Source organism: Akebia trifoliata, chromosome 3 (assembly GCF_017979445.1).
Source record: "Akebia trifoliata isolate Shusen 1 chromosome 3, ASM1797944v1, whole genome shotgun sequence".
In the NCBI taxonomy this organism is placed as follows: domain Eukaryota; kingdom Viridiplantae; phylum Streptophyta; class Magnoliopsida; order Ranunculales; family Lardizabalaceae; genus Akebia; species Akebia trifoliata.
The window spans coordinates 47,064,851-47,086,551 of record NC_141377.1 but is presented as its reverse complement, the minus strand read 5'-3'; the positions used below and the strand labels follow the sequence as shown (position 1 = coordinate 47,086,551).

General features: G+C 34.9%; 3 protein-coding genes across 3 annotated transcripts; 2 read left to right on the top strand and 1 right to left on the bottom strand.

The window, feature by feature from the left end:
• Nucleotides 1-469: 469 nt before the first annotated feature.
• On the top strand, nucleotides 470-8,548 carry BBX18 (B-box zinc finger family protein). Its single transcript, XM_086436022.1, has 5 exons — nucleotides 470-930; nucleotides 6,747-6,843; nucleotides 6,932-7,047; nucleotides 7,165-7,407; nucleotides 8,240-8,548. Exons 1-5 carry the CDS (start codon nucleotides 838-840, stop codon nucleotides 8,240-8,242), a joined length of 552 nt encoding a protein of 183 aa, XP_086292148.1. The 5' UTR covers nucleotides 470-837; the 3' UTR covers nucleotides 8,243-8,548.
• A 6,523-nt stretch (nucleotides 8,549-15,071) lies between these two features.
• On the top strand, nucleotides 15,072-17,452 carry LOC147407444 (glyoxylase I 4-like). The gene is made up of 4 exons (XM_086436021.1): nucleotides 15,072-15,353; nucleotides 15,842-15,950; nucleotides 16,074-16,275; nucleotides 17,162-17,452. The coding sequence occupies exons 1-4, from the start codon at nucleotides 15,187-15,189 to the stop codon at nucleotides 17,263-17,265; spliced, it is 582 nt and encodes a 193-aa protein (XP_086292147.1). The 5' UTR covers nucleotides 15,072-15,186; the 3' UTR covers nucleotides 17,266-17,452.
• An 816-nt stretch (nucleotides 17,453-18,268) lies between these two features.
• Nucleotides 18,269-20,914, bottom strand: FBA1 (fructose-bisphosphate aldolase 1). Its single transcript, XM_086436020.1, has 6 exons — nucleotides 20,670-20,914; nucleotides 19,842-20,111; nucleotides 19,645-19,754; nucleotides 19,233-19,323; nucleotides 18,881-19,150; nucleotides 18,269-18,789 (listed from the first exon to the last, which is right to left on the bottom strand). The coding sequence occupies exons 1-6, from the start codon at nucleotides 20,838-20,840 to the stop codon at nucleotides 18,511-18,513; spliced, it is 1,191 nt and encodes a 396-aa protein (XP_086292146.1). The 5' UTR covers nucleotides 20,841-20,914; the 3' UTR covers nucleotides 18,269-18,510.
• Between the last annotated feature and the right edge of the window lie 787 nt (nucleotides 20,915-21,701).

The window sequence follows — 21,701 nt, the reverse complement described above, 5'->3', positions numbered from 1 at the left end:
TAGCCATCTATTTTCAACACATTGGATCAAGTTTGAAAAATAATATTTTTTTAATTTCTCTTTTTGAATATGAATATTTTCATGAAATCTAAAAGACTATGCTGTTGGATTGTTAATGTGATAATCAATCTGAGTCTAACCACCCCCTTTAAGATTTGAAATCTTAAAAAATAAATATGTGGGTAGCGGACAAGAGAGAAGCACTCTTTCTCTCCTTCTCTTGCTGATGTCATTGTGCCACATGTCAAACGTTCTTTGGGTGTGAGCCAACACGTCATAGGGCGTCAACGGCGTGACCCAAAAACAGTGTCTGTTTAGCATTTCTCAATAAATATTTTAACCAAGTTTCATCCAACCGAAACGGATTATGGAGCGACAGCGAGAGAGGAGCGACTCATAAGCTGGGTGGGCCAGGCTAGGTGAGAGGTGGAAGGAAACTAGTGGGCGAGAGAGAAGATTTGAGAGAAGTGATCCCCACCACCATTGAAGCTTGTGGCGGAGGTGCATCATCGAGTGAGAAAAAAGAGGGAACCTCAATTTTGTGGTTAAAAATCCTTAAAACTTTTCGCTCTCACCACAAAAACTTCTTCACTTTATTTTACCTTCATGTGTGCCCCCACATCTTACTCTTATTAACAAACAAAATCCAACAACAAATAAAGCAGTAGCACACCAGAACGAGACGAGAAAGACACTTCAGTCTAAAGAAAACAACCAAAACCTAATCTTACTTTGATTTTGATTTTGATTTTGATTTTGTCGAACTACTTACTGCTCCATGTAGTGATGTTGTTGAATTAAATAAATGAGAGTAGTAGTAGAGAGTAGAGACGAATTATGCGAACGATTTGCGATGCTTGCGAGGGCGCTGTTGCCACCTTTTTTTGTGCTGCAGATGAGGCCGCTTTATGCCCCTCTTGCGACGAGAAGGTATTATTATTATTTCCTCTAAACAATTCGTTTTTTTTTTTCCTGATTTTGAATTTTGGGGTTTAGAATTTCTTGACAACTAATATGGATTACTCATACCTTTAAGTTTCTCTGCAAATAAGAAATTGTTAATACGATTTGGTTGACAACTATTATAATTTAGGATTAGACATACTGAATTTACTCATTCTTAGATTGAGTGTAGTAGCAGAGGTTAGGTCATTATTGAAAGTATATTAGTATGCACATAGGTTGGGAGGTTATGGAACCACTTATAAATAACCACCCTATCTTTTCTCACTTTAATAGAATCTTGTAGTTGTAGGAGATCAAAACTATGTCAACTCCCAAAATCACCTGAGATCAAGCTCCATGAGAGTCTTGTGGTAGGTAGTAAGTACCACTGTTGCCCATCAGGGCTAAGTCTATTTCTTTTTCTTTTTTTCTTTTTTCTTTTTTTCTTTTTTCTTTTTTTTTTTCTTGTGGATCCACCATCCCTTAACCCAATTATCATCTTCAACAAAGAGCTCCCCAATTTCTCGGAAAAAAAAAAATCCATCATGTTCAATATGCTAAGCATTCAAACCTCCATTGGGAGTTGGTCAACAATAGACTACAGACTTGAGCCTTTCTTTGTTCATTGAGACTTTCCTTCGAACTCTTCATGATCAAAAAGCAAGATAAGCCTTCAACAGTCGAACCCCAAATTGTTCATCTCCTTTGTTATTAATGATGATAAAGATGTCGATGAAAATTTATATCAGCTTCTAACTGACTACAGTGAAGTGAAACAAAATGAGTGATGCAGGGAGATCCAACCATTTATCCTTGTGTGAAGCTAAAAGAAGTAGGATTGACTAATCAACCATGACTAGGTACCATTTGGGTGGCCTACTGCAGGTGCCAAGAGTTGACTATTCAACGGAGCGAACAGAGGCCACTTGGTGCCTAATCATTGGAGCCACGATGATAGAAGGAAAGACGACGCAGCACACGAAGATAGCAGACGCGTAAGAGTTTTGCCTACCCCTGAGGCTGAAAACGTCACGATCAAGGTTGTTATAAGGTAGTCTCAGGTCATTGGGGATAAGACAAAAGCAATAGCTGGTATGAACAAATGCAACAAAAGGTGGTCAAGAAAACTCAGTGAACGAATGAGGGGTGGATATAGATCGAGGCGGCAAACGAGACGTTGGTAAGACCAATAGAGCGACACCAGCTGCATTGCTTGACAGATGGCGTTGACATGGATTGAAATTCGCCTCCCCATTCTGTTGCCAGTTGGCAACAGATAATTGGCACAAGGACTCTATAAAAGGGGAGGAGTCAGGAAACTATAGGGATCCTTATTTCTTAGAGTCATCAACAATCCCGAAAGCCACAATTGATGGGAAAAACAGAATCAATCCCTATCCCATACCCTAGGTCTCCAGTCAATCAAGGTGGGACCCGCCTCAGTGCGGGGATGCTCCACTCCTAAGATGCTTTTGGAATCCACCCACCACTACTATAACATTTAATCGATCCAAGCCTACCACTTCCAATCAATGTCTTTATCATATTCTCTTTTATTTTCACAGTGGGGTTCCTGTAAGAAATAGTTACCAAATGTGTTAATTATGCTCCCTCCTGCCCAACATCATCTTCTCTCTTAAAAACAGTTAGATCATTGGGATGTTGTCGTCACAAAACCTCAATTGCCAGGCACCATTGTGTCTCAGAGTTTCTGATTGTCAAAAAAAGCCATTGTCTAATCCAAGTCATTTTCATGCTCCACATTCCATGCTTAGGGTTAATCAAGGTCAAATCATCCCAGTTTTCAAGGTCCAAAGCCCAGTTTTCCTCTCTTTTGTTTGTGTAAGATCACTAAAAAATTATAATAAAAAAAAAAGATGTTGCTTATGTGTGTCATACAAGTATGCTTATGAGCATCAAGTAGCCCTAAACCGCATAGACCAACGTTGAACCCACGATGGAGCCCACATTGAGTCCAATTTAAGTCCCAATATTGAGATTTTACAATCCAATGAAGAATCAAACTTACTCAAATGTTCTCATTATTCTATTTTTCCTTTAAAAAGATGCTCAACCTACAGGAACTGTTCATGATATTTCAAAGAAAGAATATGGCCTATAATTGAGCCCAAGATAGAGTCAACATTGAGCCTGTATACTTGTCCATTGGAGACCATTTTCTGTCTTCTCATTTTTGGATTAAAATCCTCCAAGTTCCGATCTACTCAAATCAATCATGGCCCAATCGAGGCCTATTTGAGTTGAATATATTGTTCCTTTCTACTTCTACATATGTGGACATGTCATCTATCATCTCTCTTAGGAAAACAATCAGGATACAACTCATCATTTTATCAACAGCATGGCAATCAAGCTCTTCGTTAGACTAACAATGACCTCCAATGAGCATTATCAGTTGTTTTCGGAAAATGAGATCATAGGGTGATATTAGTTTTAACCAATTCAAAGGAACAGCGATTGCAGGTGGGCATTGGCATATATCAAAGTGGAAGCTAATTCTTTAACTACAGAATTCTTCTGAAATTTTGGCATCACCCCATCTAAAAACTAGAGTTCTTGAAATTTTACCCATGGAATGCCACCTGCATTTTTCAAATTACATATCTAAAAGCCATCCTATCCACTCCTACCACATATATATTCACTATCGAATAATTTAAATTTTCTAACTACTTAATTACAGAGATAAAGCAGGCAAGGGAGACAGGATCAGATTCTGGGAGGATAGTTGGTGCGGCACAACGCCTCAGGCAGTTCAATTTCCATCCTTATATGCCTGTTCTTTGAAAAAGAATTGTTCGATCCAGCAATGTTTGATTCGCGACGAGTCTACCTCTAATTGGGATTTGGGATTTAGGAGAAACTTCAACGATTGGGAGCTAACAGAGATGACATCTTTCCTTGATCTCTTGCATTCGTCGTATCTTAACGAAAGTGAACAGGACAGGTGGGAATGGACAAGGGCTAAGGATTTGAGATTCTCTGTAAGTTCTTTTCATAAGTGGCTCATCCCTTTTGCCGAACAATCTATCGTGGGATCCATTATTTGGTCTAAGTCAATTCCTTCTAAAATCTCCTTTTTTGTTTGGTTGGCCTCCCTTAGGAGGATTCTAACGATGGATAATTTGATTGCTCGGGGTTGGACTACTCCAAACTGTTGTCCACTTTGTATGGAGGACGGGGAATCTGTTGATCATATCTTAATTCATTGCTCTTTTTCTTATAATCTTTGGACAACTTTCCTTGGTCTTTTCGGGATCCAATGGGTCCTTCCTTGTAAGTTCTCCTCGTTGTTAGTAGAGTGGGCCAATAATGCTTTCTCATTCAGAAAAAGGTTTCTTTGGGCTATGATTCCCTCGGCTATTGCTTGGGGGGTGTGGAACGAGAGAAATAACAGGGTGTTCAATAGTAAGAGGAGAAGCTCTCATGGCGGTTTCTTGGAGATCTTGGGCCTTCTGTACCTTTGGTCAAAGCAAAATATAGAGTTTGCGGGGATTACCTTTGATGACTTTCTTTTTAGATGGAATTCTTTATGTAACCACTAATGTTCTAGTTTCTTTTATTTAGCTGCTGTTTGAGAGGCTCTCTCGGCCTCCTTGTACTTTGTTTCCCCTTTCTCCTTTAATATATTATACTTATCAAAAAAAATTACAGAGATAATACAAATCCACTTTACATGTCAATCATCTATGATATGAATCACAAGTCTGACTCTAAAGCCAACACATTGCTATTATCAACTTACCTTGAGATAACTGAATGCTATTGTCAATCTAACTCACATACTTACCATATAAGCATGACCAAAACTTTACATCATATGCTACCAATCAATCTGGCTCTATATAATGAACTTGGGGTGGGGGGTGACTTAGGGAAGCCCATTAAATAACTAATCTAATAGTAAGCTTCTAAATCAATGAAAAACGTGCAAAGTTAAAACAAATAATGTTATGCTGAATTTTGGTTAAAACTTGTAAAGAAAATGTGCATTATTGTTAGTGATTCGAATAAGTGTTCTTGATTATTGCAATTATGAGCTCTGTTAAAGAAATTTTGATTTCAACATTCTAGTTTGTGTACTCTGGTTTATGAAGTAAATTTTCCCAGTTTATATGAAATTTTGCATTGAAGTTTGATTTCTTGCAATATGGCAACATTGATACACCATATCAATATAGTTATGTACATGTTGTATAGGTGGAAGGTTATGCAATCAATTTTGTAGGCACTTCTAATTACCCTATCTTCCATTAGTTTAAAAGAATCTCATTGGAGACCAAAGCTATTCTGGTTCCCCAAAATATTTGAAATTTATTAGAGTGAGAATGCTGAGATAAATTAGTTGAAAAACGAAGAAAGATAAAATTAGAGATCGACTCGTCCATGAAAATGTAGGAACCACCCTAATAATGATGCATTAAAGGACAGTCAATTGAGATGGTTTGAACTTCAGACATGTGTAACAAAGACGGATAACAGCCTTGGTGAGATTGACTGCCGGTGCCAGCTTGCTTAGTTGGTAAAGTCTATGGGAGTATGGGTGATAATACTATAGACCCAGGTTCAAATCTTGCCAGCACCCAGTTATTGATCTCATTAAAAAAAGGGCTGACCAATGTTCGGAAGAAAAAAAAATGAAAAAAAGAACAGACAGAGGATGCTGAGGTTGATAGTCAAAAGACTAAGAAATATAAATTTAGAAATGAACTCGCCCTTGAAATTGTAGGATTAGCCCCAATAACAATGTATTAAGGGAGAGTCGATTGAGACAGTTTGGACTTTCGATATCTTCAACAGAGACTAATAACAGCCCCGATTAGAAGAAACATGCTAGTTAAAGGCTCTAAAAGAGTTTGAGGGAAATCGAAAAGGACGTGGACTGAGGTAGTGAGAGTGTACATTAACATACTTGAATTAATAGACAACATGCCTTTAGATAGAAATGAGTAGAGGAGCAGCGTTTATTCAGCCAAATCCAAAATTTTGGGATAAATTGTTGATGTTGATGATGATGATAATTCTTTCTCATAATTCGGGGATCGAAAAACCCAAATTCCGTATGCATCTAATGATTCTCATAAATAAATCGTGTCTTGAGCTTGTCATAACTAGTGGATCTGCTTGAATTCTTTTATGCTCAAATGGAGATAATAGATCTTTCGCTAGCTCTGTTATGCTTTAACTCACTACTAACTCATGTGGCCACCCTATTTACAAAGGTGCCACGGTAGGTGTCATCAGTCAATTTAGTGAAGACTTGTACTTGCATTGGTGAACTTCCATTGAATCTATGGGAACCAGATTATACTCCATTTGAATTATTTCATAGTAAGGGAAACTTTATTAGTGTGAGTGCCATAATCATAACCACAACGAGTTTGCTGAGGACTGATTTTGAATACAGCATTATCATCATTGTGCAATAGATAATAATAAGGGTTTTAATAATGTATTGGTGCGATAAAGTGGTACAATGCTTGTATTGAAAGCTACTAAGCTGAACTGAGCTAATCTCTTCCAATCAATGTTCATGCCCATTTTTCTTTTCTTTTACATTCCCATTTCACCCATACAGCTCTTCAGTCTATTTATTCAAAAGACATTGAACTTTGAAATTAAATTTATGCATCTTCTGTATGGCCCATGCACTCAATCCATCAAATTTTACTGATCTTACTGTGTCATTTGGATGTTGTCTATATTGTGAAAACCATAAACTTCCAATTGTAGCCATCAATTTTTTATTTATTTTTTACTTCTGTAAATTTGACTGGCAGGTCCACATGTGTAACAAACTTGCTAGCCGACACGTACGAGTAGGGATTGCTGATCCCAGTGATGTTCCTCGCTGTGATATATGTGAAAAGGCCCCTGGTATGGATGTTCTTTTATATGACAAGATTTTTGTTTCCCCATTGTTATTGGGACTGAAACTGCTCCTCCCTTTGGAAACTGGTTGTAGCTTTCTTTTACTGTGAGGTAGACGGAACTTCCCTTTGCTTGCAATGTGATATGGTTGTGCATGTTGGAGGTAAAAAGACCCATTCAAGATATCTCCTTCTGAGACAGAGAGTCAAGGTTCATTACTGTACTAGTGACCACTTATTAGATTCCTGATTTTTTTTTTTTTTTAGGTTTGAATTTTTTTTCCCTAAGAGGGCTTCTCAGAATTTATACCATTTTCTCCCTCTGTAGTTTCCAGGGGATAATTCTGGCCCTTTGGAAGACCTATCCCTTCAACCCATGGATACAGGTGAGATAAGAAGAGAACAAAATCAGTCACCTCGGTTGACAGTGAGAGAGAACATGCCAGACCATAGAGTCTCTCCTGTTCCACTTCTAGATGGTAAAAACAATGACCAAAACAAGATACACACCAAAATGTTTGATCTCAACACCAGGCCAAACCGGATACATGGTCAAGCTTCAAATAACCAGGTATGTATGTTGTAGTTGCTTACTTCTTGGAATTAGCATTAGTGTATTTGTTTTTACAGGTTGAATTAGGGCTGCAACTTGGGCGGGTTGGGGATCAACCCGTGCCCAACCCAAACTTGACGAACACCAACCCGCACCCGTGCCTAACCCTACCTCGGGCATGAAATGCTCGACCCAAACCCAACCCAAGTCAAGTTGATTCATACCTAACTAATACTAGATAATTTAGTATTGATACGGGTTTATATGAAGATAAGTGGCATGTAAAAGAGCTTAAATTTTACAATTATTTGTCCTAAAAATGTATTTCAAAATTTTATCTACATAAAATTATAAACAAATTTAAAGAAGATGATTAACTAAAACAATCATCTTTATATACTATTAATCGCAATCCCCAAAAAAATATTTAAAATTGTAATATAATCATTATTAAATAGAAGCATTAATAATAAAACAATTGTTTATTTAATGATGAAAATAATCACACATTAGTTGTGATAGATGATATATAGTTTTAACAAAGGCATGCATATTGAAATATGACTTGGAAGTGTGAAAGAAAAAAAGATATAAGACATCTTTTTAAACTAGAGCCATATTAAGTTTGTGTTCAGGCAAATTGGGTTGTCCAATACTTATGCCCAGACCCAATTCGATTTAAGTTGGGCATTTTTTTTTTTTTTGTTGCCCAAACCTAAGGTCAAACCCAAGCTAACTCTGCCCAGACTTGACGATCAACCCAGCGGTTGAAGACGAGATTTTATGGATACTCTAATTTTGTAAATTTAATTCATATAAAATATGCTAAGATTTGGATGTTTTGTGGCAGTAATCTTGAATCTACACGTGTGGTTCCCGTGGGATTATTTGAAAGTGTGCAAGGTATAAGTTTTGACATTAGTTTGCATTTCACATGTTTTCACCATTTTTTAATTTGTATAAAGTGAAAATTATGGTCATTGAGCTTTTTAGGCATAGTGATTTTGATCAACAAATATGGACTAATTGTTATTGAGCATCCACTGCCCATGTTGCAATGCATGGGATTGTAGTACAAAGCAGCAGCTCTTAAAATGTTGGGGAACACATAGGAAATATTGAACGTAAGTTGAAATATCGAGGAGTGTTAAAACTGTTCTGTGATGTTTCTAGTTATATTTTGAGATTCGTGGAAATTCTATTTGCATCTTCGAACATCTTTCTCGTTTTGTTCTTGGATAAGAAAAAATAATAGTCTATATAATAAAACACAAGGGGTATCCCCCTCCCCCAAATGTTTATCTCTCATAGAGAGTTTTTCAAATTCAATCTTGCATGCTTCTCGAGAAATAATTTCAAATTTTCTCCTCTCTTTTTCAAAAATACCTATTCAATTTTATTGTCTTTCCTCTTCTCCCTCTTTTCCAACAATACCCCTATAACTTTAATTGTCTTTTCTCTTTTACCCCTTTAACCCTAAAGATAATAAACACGGCACGGCACGGACGAACTCTAGTAATAATGGTAAACCTAGTTTACATCTTTGGATGTGTGGATTGTGTATTTGTTTGAAGTTAGACATGTGGGTCATCTTATTTTTAAGTCTGGACTACCATCCTAGCTGATGGGCTCCATCTTGCGTGTGATGGACAAGCAAAAGAGAGGAACAATAGCATATGGCTACCATCCATGCTAGTGAGCCCCATCTCTATATTGGATCAGATTTCTTTGGGAAAAACCTTACTGCGTCTCATGGCCATATTATATACTCTCTTTCTTTTCAAGTCATGGACCACAGTTTGTTTTGACTTTTGAGAAACTAAATGGTCACATTTAATCTATGAAAAATGTTGTGGTCTTGAATGGAAGATGCGAGGTTGTTACCTTTTCTTCTTGTAACGTGGATTTGTTGCACGTGTGGCACGATATCATTGTGTATTTCCCTGCTTGGGATCTCTTGTTGCATAAAATAATATGAGATCATTGAAATGATCTTTGTCTATTTAAGTCAGTTTGGAAATGAAAATATTTCTGTCCATATGAAAATTAATGTTATTTTTGTATAAAGTAATGGAAATTACTTTAATATTGAAGACATTTTCATTGAAACGAAAATAATAAAATATGAACTAAAACAACACTCAATAAGTCGTCAAAATACAATAAACAATCATGTGAGGTGTGGAAACAAAGATTGATGACGTTCTAGTAGACATACATCCAAATATTTTAGAATCTGATGAGAAAAAAAATGATATTCTACGTAGTACTGATGGTAACAATGACATTAATTTCATATATATTAATATTTAAAACACGTACCGGAAGAAAATATCAAGTATTATATCATTATTTATTCATTTATTTATTTATTTACCAGGCAAGCAAAGGATTAGTGATCAGCAGAGGTGAATGTGTGATCAATAGGATTTAAAATTTAAGGTCATGGGATCAACCCTCTTCAAGCCTTACTAACTTAACTAAGTTCAAACCGTCATTGTTATCTTTTATTTTGAATATATAAAGTAAATTATTAATATATCTAACTGGTTAAATATGGATGATTGTGCAAGTTCTACATACTAATATGGTAAGAATGTATAGATACATCGTAATTCATTTATGTTGATAAATGAATATTATATGTAATTTTTAATTAGAAAATGTTACTATTATTATTTGTGATCATTGGAAAGAAAAGATGCGTGTTTTAACATATCTTTGCTATTATAATGAGAGAAGGCGGAGAAGATGTGGCTCAACACCAAATTTTGGATATCAAAAATGCCCCCACTTTTATATTTAAAATTAATATAATCAAAAGTCATTTTAGTCAAAAATCAAGAATATTGCTGCTCTAGACCTAATAATCACATTTGTTTGTTTTTAAAATTACAAAAATATCTTTTAACTATGTAATACTCAAAAACCCTTTAATTAATGTTTTAAATTATAGATAAACCCTTTGATACACGTGGGTTTGCACATGCCACCTTCTAGTACCAGATAATTGAAGGCTTTCAATGGTATTGAGGTATTAATTGTCACTGATATTATATGAAGGGTCATGCTGAGGTGACACCAGGATTTACTGTGATTCTGACAATTCTGATGTGGACGCATGCATGCATAACCGTAGTTGGTTTTTACTCGTATTGCGAGGAAATACATCTATGGTTATGTGCACATCCCATGTCAGACTTGTGAGAATCGCAGTAAATACCCTGTGTCATTCCAGCATTTTCCTTATATGAAAGACCTGATTGAAGCATCCAATAATATAATTATTGGATTATAAAAGGTACATCTTTGCTATTAAATGAGAACTGTGTGAGTATTTTTGACAAAAAATCACATTAATAAAATCCTTTGGATGCATATTTAAAATAATTTATCTATAACAGTATAAAATATCATTATTTTTTATTTTAAAACTCACTTAAAGCTTAACTAGTAATAAAATTTACAAAAGTTTTGAATTGTTCTTACTCTAGTCATTTTTGGACTTTATATTACAAGGTAGACTTCTGGCTTTTGTTCTAGATTGGGAATCCTTTCTTCAAACTTATTGTTGATGTAGGGCTGGTTCTTAGTCTTTTAGATCAAAGTAACCCATTTAATTTTATGAGAATCGTCTCGGATTTGGTTTTTGTTTTTCCCCTCACTGATTCTTTCATTGTTCTTCCATTATTGTATCAATTTCAAATCTTGTCTGTTTCAGGTGTGAGGTATTGGCTAAAAGGGAAGTTTGAAATGCAGACTAGTCCTTGGACATGTATTATAAATAAGAATTTTTTTTTAAAGACGAAAACCAAAATAAACATATCTACCTGTCAACAACTATGCATTTTGTCAAAATTAATAAGCCAACGTTTTAAAATATTATATATATGGTTTAGGGTTTAGGGTTTAGAAAGTTTGTACGTCAGTCTTGAATGATTATTTTAAGGAATCCAATATGACCATCACTCTCAATTCCCATGAGTCCCGTGGGGTTGGTTCATTGACAATTTCAGACAGATAAGCAGTTAATGCCAGTAGGTCATGAGTTCGATACCAGGGGCCACCTACAAGGGCACACGTGTGATGTGTGAGCCCCAAGACTAGTCCTTAGATAAGACCATGGCCTATGAAATGGGCAAAGCCCATAACGGGTCCAGTCCACTGGCTACAGGGATACTTGACTATAAAAATTCTTGATCAACCATCATTTTTTTTTATAGGTAAAATGTTTAGTTAGTATAAGAATATTGTTAATTATTAATAATTAGTATTAGAAGTATGGGGTTCAAAGAGTTCGAACCTAGGATCTAGGAAGAATCTCTGCAAGTCTTACCGTTTGGCTAAGTGGCACTTTTTATCAACCATCATTTCCATTGTTGTGCTCGTAATATATAATCTTCAATAATTTGTACAAATCTTATCATACATGTTTAAGATAAAAATAATATGTTTTTTTACATAATGTGCAATATATTAATAAAAAATAGTCATAAACTTGTATTCCACAAAATAATACAATAATAATAGCTTTAGAAAGCTTGAAAATAAATTTTTAAGGAATATTAAGAATGAAAGTGTCGATACCCTTGTCGCTGCTCTGTTGTATTTCCTTCACAGAAGTAAACTTGTAAATGCTCTTCAGGTCCATTAATATTCTAATATTCCTTATGAGTGGTCAGTGGCTTGCACTGTGTTTTTTGCTGATTGAGATTGAGACATCGTACATGTTGAACGGCATGGTCTACACCTTTGATGCATCATGCATGATGCACGTTGGTTGTTGATCATACTAATTAGCAAAATTACCCTTTTCAATCTAGTTGATACCAAGTATCCGAAATTGTCCTATAACGAAAAAAAAAAACATTAGACATCACTTTCCTTTAAATAAATATTAATTTTTAAATTTAAAATGTATTTTTTGTAGATAGAGGGATCACACAAAAAAGTGCAGGACTTTAAACATCAATTATGAAAAAAAAAAATTCAGTACATGCACTTTTTCATCCATAGAATAAACATCACCATTTAAAAATTGATGTCTAAAGTCTTTTTTCTTGTAATATTATTACTGAAATAATTTGTTTCAGTAACAAAAGTTTTGTAGCCAACATTTCTGAACCCGCGACGTTGTAAAGCATCAAGCCATTTGTATGAATATTTAGTCATCATGACCTCATGAATGAGTCGTCTAGGCCTCACAAGTGACTAAGTCAATTGTGAAATTGTGAAAGTCACCTGAGTTGACTCTTCCTATATTTTGAAAATCCTTGTCTGGGTTTATGAAAATCACCTCAGTTGGCTGTTTTTAATGCTTTTTCATCCAAAAGAATCAATTTTTAATAATTTGAAGTGTTTGTGATGTTTATTATAAAAAAAAATTCAATTGGCCAATCATTTTATCATTAGTCTTTATTTATTTATTTTAAATATTTTATTTTCATATATACATATCTTGGGTAGACAACAAAACTTGTACTATAGCCTACAAAAAAGTATGTGACATGTCGGCCCTACTTAGTACGAAGTAAATCATTTGCAAATGATAATGATTTGTTGTAATCTAATTCCCCAATGCTTGGTTACATTCGGAAATTTTGTTTGCATTGCAAATTATTTGCATGAACCTCTTAAATCCTTTACAAATTTCAATAAATAATTTGCAACCTAAGAAATATCACAAATCATTTGCAGTAAGAATCTTTTGGATTTGCATGGTACCAAGCAAGGCCATAGGGATACTCGTATTTATAAACACGGTGCAAAAAATATATTATTATGCATAGAAATTAAAGAATATTAATTAATAAATATAAAATAACATTAATTATAATCCATGAAGTCAGATTTGTTTCTTAAAAGAATTAAATATTAAACAAATTTAATTAAATTATGAAATATTAATTATATGGGGATCTACTATACTTGAAAATTTGAGTGGGGAGTGTTATGTTTACCAACTTGGCAAATGATCATTAAATATTTAAATAAAATAATATATTAGGAAAAAAACAAAATATAACAAGTGGTTAGGGTCTACTATGCTGCCATCATCACAAACAATGAAGTTTGTTCCCTTTAATTTTTTTTTATTTTTATATTTAATTTTTTATTTTATATGATAAAATGATGTTCATGGAAAATTTTAATATTATGCAGTGTTCCCCAAAGTCCATATGATCTTCCTATCTATACGGCAAGTTCTACATAAATCTTTTCCTTGATTTAGATACTTCAGGATAGATCTATCGTTGCATCCAAACACTTCACAATTCACCTAACATTAAATGCAAACACGTGCATTTACTTACTAAGAAGGGTATTTCCAAGTTGGAATTAAGATAAGTTGACGTACGGGATCGGGTGACCAACAAATGCTGAAGCGTCAGACCAACCCTCTTACCCAATACAAGTATAACCAAATCCATGACTTTCTTCATCTTTAATTTATATAAAAAACATGGGTTTGTTTACTTTGTCATGGTCCAAATATTATACCCACACCCTATAATGGGCATGCTAAACACGATAACAAATGATGTTATTAGACTTTGTATAGATACGCTAACACGACGTTTCTACATTTCTACTACTGTTACCATTGTTACAACAACAACAAAACCTTATCCCAAAGATTTGACGTCAGTTTTAATCAATTAATGAATCAAATTTTTCTATTTGATTTTGTTTATAGTCAAATCTTTTGTTATTGAGAGTGAGTTTATATTTACTTCAATTGTCTTTGATATATTTTTTTAGTTCTTTTTCTCGTTTTTTTAGAAACTACAACTTTAATATTTCTTCTAACTGAGATTGTGCTCACAATTCAAACCGAATCAACTATCTCAATTGATTTTCAAGCAAATTTGGCTAGTTGCTTTGGATCAAGTCAATAACCAAAGTTTGCTCAAAATTCACTCATTGAATTTTGAATTAAATTGAAAAGTTATTTTTTGACAAGTATAATATATTGCAAAGAGGAGAACCGAATACAAGGAGGCCAAGAAAGTCTCAAAAGAACAAGGAAAGAACAAACAAAAATACTAATTACACAACGAATCCCATCTAAAAATAAAATCATCTAAAGTAATAAAACTGTGATATGCAAAACTAAATCTTTCGTGGGGACAAATATCTTAAAAAATTATCTTATTTTCTCAACTTATATATTTTTAACCTTTCCAATGAGCAATAGACTGAGAAAATTGGTTAAGATGATTTGAGCATATTCAACAAAATTTAATTATAATCTCAATTAGAAAAAAATATTCAAGTTGAGAGTCCTAATAATACAATAAGAAAATCCAAAAAAATATAGATAAATATAATACAAACGCATATAAACTCATTCTCAGTATTCTCAATAACAAAAGACTTGATTTTGAACAAAGGGAAATCGAAGAAAAAGATTCGATGACTCCAAATTTTTGAGATAATGATTTGTTGTTGTTATATTATTAGCAAATTTATAAAATATTGCATTTTATTCAAATTTACACGTGCACACAGACTGGATAAAAGAAATAGTCATAGATGAGGATCAAGTCCAATAATTGAGGTGTACACGTGAGTGAAATTGGCATGACTAGGATCCAGCTCGTGTGACACATTGGTCTATAGTCTATCTATAATTAAATGGAAAATCTAAAACTTGCAAGTAATAATTAAGTTCTAGAGGGAAGTGACTTTCTTCTTCTTCTTTATAAATACAGCACGTCATCTCAACCTCTATTATCAATCAAAACTAGATATATAGAAATTTCAGAGAGAAAAGAGATTCATAGTCCATTAACAATGACAATTTTCCAAGAAGAACTTCTGAGTTCTTCTCTTCCATTGCTTTCTCTCAACCATGTCTCTTTCGTATGCAAGTCTGTGATGGAATCAGCTAAGTTCTATCAACAAGTCCTTGGATTCGTCCTCATTAGAAGACCTTCATCTTTCAATTTTGAAGGAGCATGGTATGTATTAATGTAAAATGAGTTAATTATTCTATGTTGCTTAATTGGTCATGTTGTTTACCATCCAAACTTCATGTATTTAAATGAAATATATATTATAATTTACATATTTTACCACATTTTATCATTTTGGGCCTCTATTAGATCGGGTCGTTATCAAAACCTAAATATTTTATCTAGATCTGGTTTCGGGTTCTGGTCTAATCCGATAGCTGTGTTCATACTCGCTTTCACTGCTTCAGTCAAGGTCCTTAGCATCTAGGTTCTAACCTCCAGATCACCAATCAGTGATCTAAATTGTAATTTGGCCCCTTTAATTATCAGGCTGCGCTAGGTTAATTTATGTTTATGGGCTATGCTCGAGCTTGGGAGCTCGACCGGTTCTAATATAAGCCCGAATACATGAAGGCCATGTCAGATTTGGGCTAGGATTTTGAGGCCCATTTAAGACTGGACCGACCCATTGATTTGATTGTTATTTTATACAGGTTGTTCAACTATGGGATTGGGATACATTTGTTGGAGTGCAATTCAATTGACGATGTTCGACAAAAACCATCACTAATCAACCCCAAGGATAATCACATCTCCTTTCAAGTAAGATTTCCATCTTATTTTACAAAAATATTTATATTTCTTTTGATTTTTCTTTTATTGGAATTGTAGTTTATAATATAAGATTGGATTTGATTTTAATTGTACTATGGTTAAATTTGATAGTGTACGGATATTGAGGTGGTGAAAAGAAAACTTGAAGAAATGGGGATGAAGTACGTTAGTGCGATAGTCGAGGAAGGTGGGATCAAGGTTGATCAGCTCTTCTTCCATGATCCCGATGGATACATGATCGAGATTTGCAACTGTGACAACCTCCCTATTCTCCCTCTTTCTGCATGCCCACTCATAGATTCCAACATGAAGAGTAAGCCATCTCTTAATAACTATGTTTTAAGAATTTTTCAAACTGGTTGGACCAGTTTACATTTATTAAAGAATTTAAAATTGTGTATGTGTGTGTGTGTGTGCGCCTTTTATTTTTTCTTAAATTATTTTCATAAATGAATTATTGAGATTCCAATCTTCCATCAATATTAAAGAATCTTACTATCATGAAAAGTATAGTGTCTTTTCTTTTAAAAAAATCATATCTTGAAAAGAATAGATTTCAAATATTGGCCCATGCAAAAGTACATGTATCAAAAGGGCTTATTTGTAATTTAAAATATTGATTAAAGTGGTTTTGAATATTACATAATAAAAAAAAGGATACTTTTGTAATATTGAAAACTAAGCAATGTGATTATATGGCTATAGATTGCAATATTCTTGTGTTTTACTAAAATGACTCGAATTATATTAAATTTAAATATAAAAATAGGGGCAATTATGGTCACTCAAATTTTGATATCGTACCACTTCTACTCCGTCTTCTCTCATTATAATAGTAAAGATAAAGATTCTAAACCTTTCACAAAAACCGGTGGTTCACTTGGTTCAAGGGTTGAGCAACCGACTTATAAACCTATGATTTTTTTTAGATATCTTGGTTTTTCTAAGTGAATAAATGCAAGTATTAAATATTAGCAATGTTTAATATCTCAATTTTTTTTTATTTAAATAATTTATTATTTTTACTTTTAATGATATTTTTATGAACAACTTTTAAAGGATAAGAAGGTGGATCCAACATCCTATCTATGAGATTTTGATGCTATGGATCATGCAAGAGGTGGCCTAAGGTCCAACATCCTATAAAATTTGTTGCACAATTACTTGAATAATCACCATTGATTCCTTTATATGTATAGGAAATCAACTGCCATTGGCCAACAAGAAGGATCTTCGTGTCGCAGAGATGGAGACCAGGATGATGGAAAGCTTTCTCACAAATATGATCAATATTGCAATGTAATTTCATAGAAAAATCAAGATTGTTTGTTTTTGTTTTATTTTTCTTTATTTTGGTGTAGTGGGTGTATACAATAATTTCTCACGTATGAGAATTGTCATTTGTTTATACAAAATCATTAGTGTAGGTTATTTATATTTTGTACAATGTTTTGAAACACAATTTCTTTCACAGATCTATGTGATCAGCATAGAGATGAGTATGTAGGAGTGGATTTTTAGTGAATAAGATAATCCTAGTAAAAAATCAGCTAAGTTGAAACTTTTAATGTTAACCAACCAACTACTCAAAAAGACCGTCACGGGACTTAATTGGGATATAACACACCCGAGAGTGGAGGAAAATATACACTCAACACTCCCCTTCACCCATAAGGGTGGAAAGATTCGAACCTGTGACCTATACAAACCTCGCTTTCTGATACTATGTTAACCATTTACCTCAAAAGACTGATCTAATGGAAAGAGGGAGAACTATGAATATAAGAGGGTCACAAGGATGGTATGACACATCTGAGAGTGGAGAAAATTTTACACTCAACATTTAACCCCATCAAAAGTGCATTAGAAGTCGAAACAATCAGTATAATTTATTTCAAAAAATAAATAAGTCATCGAAGCATGGTAAAAGCTAATTCTCTGCAACAGACATGTGTCACCTTGAGATAAGTGTAAACTTGCAACAGGGTGTAATCGACAGGAACAAGTCAATAATAAATGGGGTCTCAATAGTTTGTAGTCCAAATCTGCGAGTGTGCACGTGAATAGTGTCTCAATAGTTTCTCTCTTAATTCATTGAAAAGCGATGAATTGCTAATCAGTTGGATCAAACTGATTGCAAATCATTATGGGTCAAATCTATTGATCAAGCAAATCTGAAAAACTGAACAGTTTTCATAAGAAAGATTTTGCTTAGAATGTTTTATTCGATGCAGGTAGGAGAAGAATCCCACTTGTTATAGTTAAAAAGAGGAAGTAAAACAAAGTCAAGATGACACGGATCGACATGAGCGAATCTACTCCATTACTAACCAGCCAAGAACAAATTAAAAACTCTAGAATCAAAGCATGAAAATATATCGATACATTAGTACATACTAACGACTAATCTCACAGGCAAGAATCTATTCAAGTAGGTAAAACTTAAAAGTACTAGTAATGAACAAAAATAGTATCCATGGATATTAAGCATAAAACAGTGAGAGACCGTTCCTTCTTTGATACTTCATCTTTAGATTGGTACAACAGCTTAATAGGTGTGCCCCTTCACAAACAGTCCTTCTTTAGACTCCTCGGACTCTCCCTCGCCAGTGTATTTTCCAAGCTGAGCAAGAGAATTGGCCTTGGCACGGATAAGTAGCGCCTCCTGAGCCTCCTTCACGTTCTCGGGTCTTCCTCCCCATTTCTTCAGGCAAGTGTTCTGGAGGGCTCGTGCGTACGAGAACGACACGTGCCATGGGTTGGGACTTTGGTTCATCGCGTTTAGATTAAGTGTAGCTTCAACTTCAGATTGCCCACCAGACAAAAACTGCTCATCGAAACAAATTATAACTAATTAACAAATACCAAACTAATGTAAATATAATATTGTTACGGTTTGTAGGATTAGTGAAAGTTACCATGATTCCAGGGACGGATGGGGGGATTCTTCGCTTGAGGAGATTGAGGGTGTACTCTGCAACCTTTTCAGGTGTGGCCCTCTCCTTGCATTCGGCTCCAGGAGTAACCATGCTGGGCTTAAGGAGGATACCTTCGAACATGACATTGTTCTCTGCAAGGTAGAAGAAGACCTCGGCCCATACCTTCAGGGAAACCTCGAAGGACCTATCGATCCCATGTTCACCATCAAGCAAGATCTCTGGCTCTACGATTGGGACCAAACCATTATCCTGCAAGGACAGACAACAAATTTATTTAATTAACATACGTTTATGGGCCGGAAAAATTAGTAGTTCATAGTGATTTACATACTTGAGAAATGGCAGCGTAGCGAGCGAGGCCCCAGGCTGCTTCCTTCACAGCCAGTGCTGACGGACCATTGGGAATGCTCACAACTGTACGCCTGGTTTTCACCCAAAACAATTCAAATTGGATACATAGAAGAAAGTAGAATTTTTTTTCTAAAAATAACATGAATTGTGGTAGTGATAGTGGATATGAACACACTTGAAACAAAATAAGACATGTTTTTAGACAGAACCAATGTTTTAAAAACCCAACCAATGGTTTTTCATGGATCCCAATTCTATTTGGTCCCGATTTTTGAAACATTGGATAGAAGTGAGCGGAAGAACGAGTTTCATTCAAATTTTTAGGATGAGGCTTTAATAATGACAATGATATGTGGAGTTTCATAAGATGTTTTAGGATGATATATATATACCATTTGGCGAAACGGGCTCCCTGCTGGTAGTAAGCGGCAGAGCGGGAAGCAAGGCCATCTAGACCCTGGCACCATGACTCATCATTGGAGCCTACCAAGGGCACCAGACCCTGTAGTGCTCAACCAACACAAAGTATAAGAAGATACACTTATTTACATAAGAGATGAATAAAGAAGACACTTTGATGATGACATACCTTGTCAACCTTGATACCAGGGACTATGTTCTGCTCTATGAGCACGTCAACAATCTTCTTACCATCGACGGTGGACTGGTAGAGTGTCTCCTCGAAGAGGATGGCACCAGATATGTAATTGCCTAGGCCAGGAGGAGAGACAAGGAGTGTCCGATATGCTTGGCGGTTGGCCTCAGTGTTCTCTAGCCCAATCGAGGCGAGACGCTTCCCACATGTTGCGTTGGACTCGTCCATTGCCAAGATTCCACGCCCCGGAGATGCAATTATTTTCTACCCATTCAACAATTTTAAGTTTAAATATCAGGAGTGATTTTACTGTAAAATCACACCATATAATAGTGAAGTTTCATTCTTGAAGAGCCTTCCATACTAAGAGAATTAGTTCAACTTTTGAACAATTTATTCCGTAAAAATCGACAATTTGTTTAAAGATTTTGGTTCTATTCAAACAAAACTGAATTTATTACAAAATCAGGTGGAACGCACATGCCCAACCTGGATTTCATAAATTTTACTTGTGCTATGGTGCACAAAATGCAAAATCCAGCTTGAACGTGTGCACCTAAGCAAGCAATCTAGGTGTAATTTATTTATCATAGGTGCATTTCTTCAGGTCAGATTCCACATATATATCATGCCCATGTTGCACGTGGCTTGGGCAAGGTGTATGGGTGCCCACTATTTCGATTCTATTTTCAAAACGCTAGCTCAAATTTATGATATTAAATATCAATACATATAAATTATTCATAATTTTGAATATTTATCGTACATGTATCACCTCAAGATAAATAAATTATTTATTAGATATGAAAGTGTAACACATACCGCGGTCTTGACAAGCTCATCTGCGTATGAACCAGCTCGGATGGTTAGAGACGAAGGAGCAATCGGGTTGCAGCGAACGATAGATGCTGATGGCTGGCGCAGGCTTTGTCCCTTCACCCACTCAGACTTGTCTATAACAGGAGACGACTTTAGGAGAGACGCTGAAGCCATTTTTGATCCTCTTTATCTCTCACAAGCTATCTCAGCCTCTCTCTTTCCCTGTACCACCCTATCTTCCTCCTCTTCTTCCACTTTATTTATAACAAGATTACGTTGTATCTCACAAGGATGTCACATTTGAGGCTCACAAACGTCTACCAACGAGAGTTTGCCACATTAGTGATAACTAGCTGACATGGCAGGTTACAAACGTGGTACACACTGACCCATCTACTCGAAATCCAACAGTGTCGCAAAAAATAATTAAAAAAATGGACGACATCTAGACGGTGTGGTAAAAATCATTGAAACCAATAGTTGCCCCCAAGGCTCCAATTATATATGTATATATATAAACACGATTAGCATAGGCACGAGCATCCTCTTAAGGTTTAAGGGGTAAAATAGGAATAAAAAAAATAATTAAAAAGTATTATTAAAAAATGAGTCAAGATAATATGACTTGTCAGGTGGCATACTCAAATGACGTAATAAGTTCGGGTACAGTAGATCTGTACTCCTCGGGATGCACGATCATATTTTCCCATAAAAAAGTGTATCCCAAGGGAACTGTGAATCTCAAGACGTACAGATTTACGATTCTTGAATTTATCCACGTCGTAGAGTCACTTGAGTATGACACTTGGTGAGTCATATTATCAAGACTCCTTAAAAATTTTGAGATTAAATAGATAAAAGATGAAAAAAAAAAAGGATAAAAAGAAGAAATATAGTAAAGATAAATAAGGTGAAGAGTAAAAAAATAAAGTGGGCTCATAAAATTTTAGTTTGGTATGATATTTATCACACACAAAATTATAGTAGATGGGTTATAAGTGTCGTATGTACGTAGAGCATAAAATTTTATGAAAT

What these genes read in the sequence shown, in the direction of transcription:
- LOC147407444 (XM_086436021.1), top strand. Translation starts at nt 15,187, where the DNA reads ATGACAATTTTCCAAGAAGAACTTCTGAGTTCTTCTCTTCCATTGCTT. An exon ending in TTCAATTTTGAAGGAGCATG is followed by an intron (nt 15,354 to 15,841) that starts GTATGTATTAAT and finishes TATTTTATACAG; the next exon opens with GTTGTTCAACTATGGGATTG. An exon ending in CATAGATTCCAACATGAAGA is followed by an intron (nt 16,276 to 17,161) that starts GTAAGCCATCTC and finishes TTATATGTATAG; the next exon opens with GAAATCAACTGCCATTGGCC.
- BBX18 (XM_086436022.1), top strand. Translation starts at nt 838, where the DNA reads ATGCGAACGATTTGCGATGCTTGCGAGGGCGCTGTTGCCACCTTTTTT. An exon ending in TATATGTGAAAAGGCCCCTG is followed by an intron (nt 6,844 to 6,931) that starts GTATGGATGTTC and finishes AACTGGTTGTAG; the next exon opens with CTTTCTTTTACTGTGAGGTA. An exon ending in TTCTGAGACAGAGAGTCAAG is followed by an intron (nt 7,048 to 7,164) that starts GTTCATTACTGT and finishes CTCCCTCTGTAG; the next exon opens with TTTCCAGGGGATAATTCTGG.
- FBA1 (XM_086436020.1), bottom strand. Translation starts at nt 20,840, where the DNA reads ATGGCTTCAGCGTCTCTCCTAAAGTCGTCTCCTGTTATAGACAAGTCT. An exon ending in ATGAGCTTGTCAAGACCGCG is followed by an intron (nt 20,112 to 20,669) that starts GTATGTGTTACA and finishes TTGAATGGGTAG; the next exon opens with AAAATAATTGCATCTCCGGG. An exon ending in CTGGTATCAAGGTTGACAAG is followed by an intron (nt 19,755 to 19,841) that starts GTATGTCATCAT and finishes TGAGCACTACAG; the next exon opens with GGTCTGGTGCCCTTGGTAGG.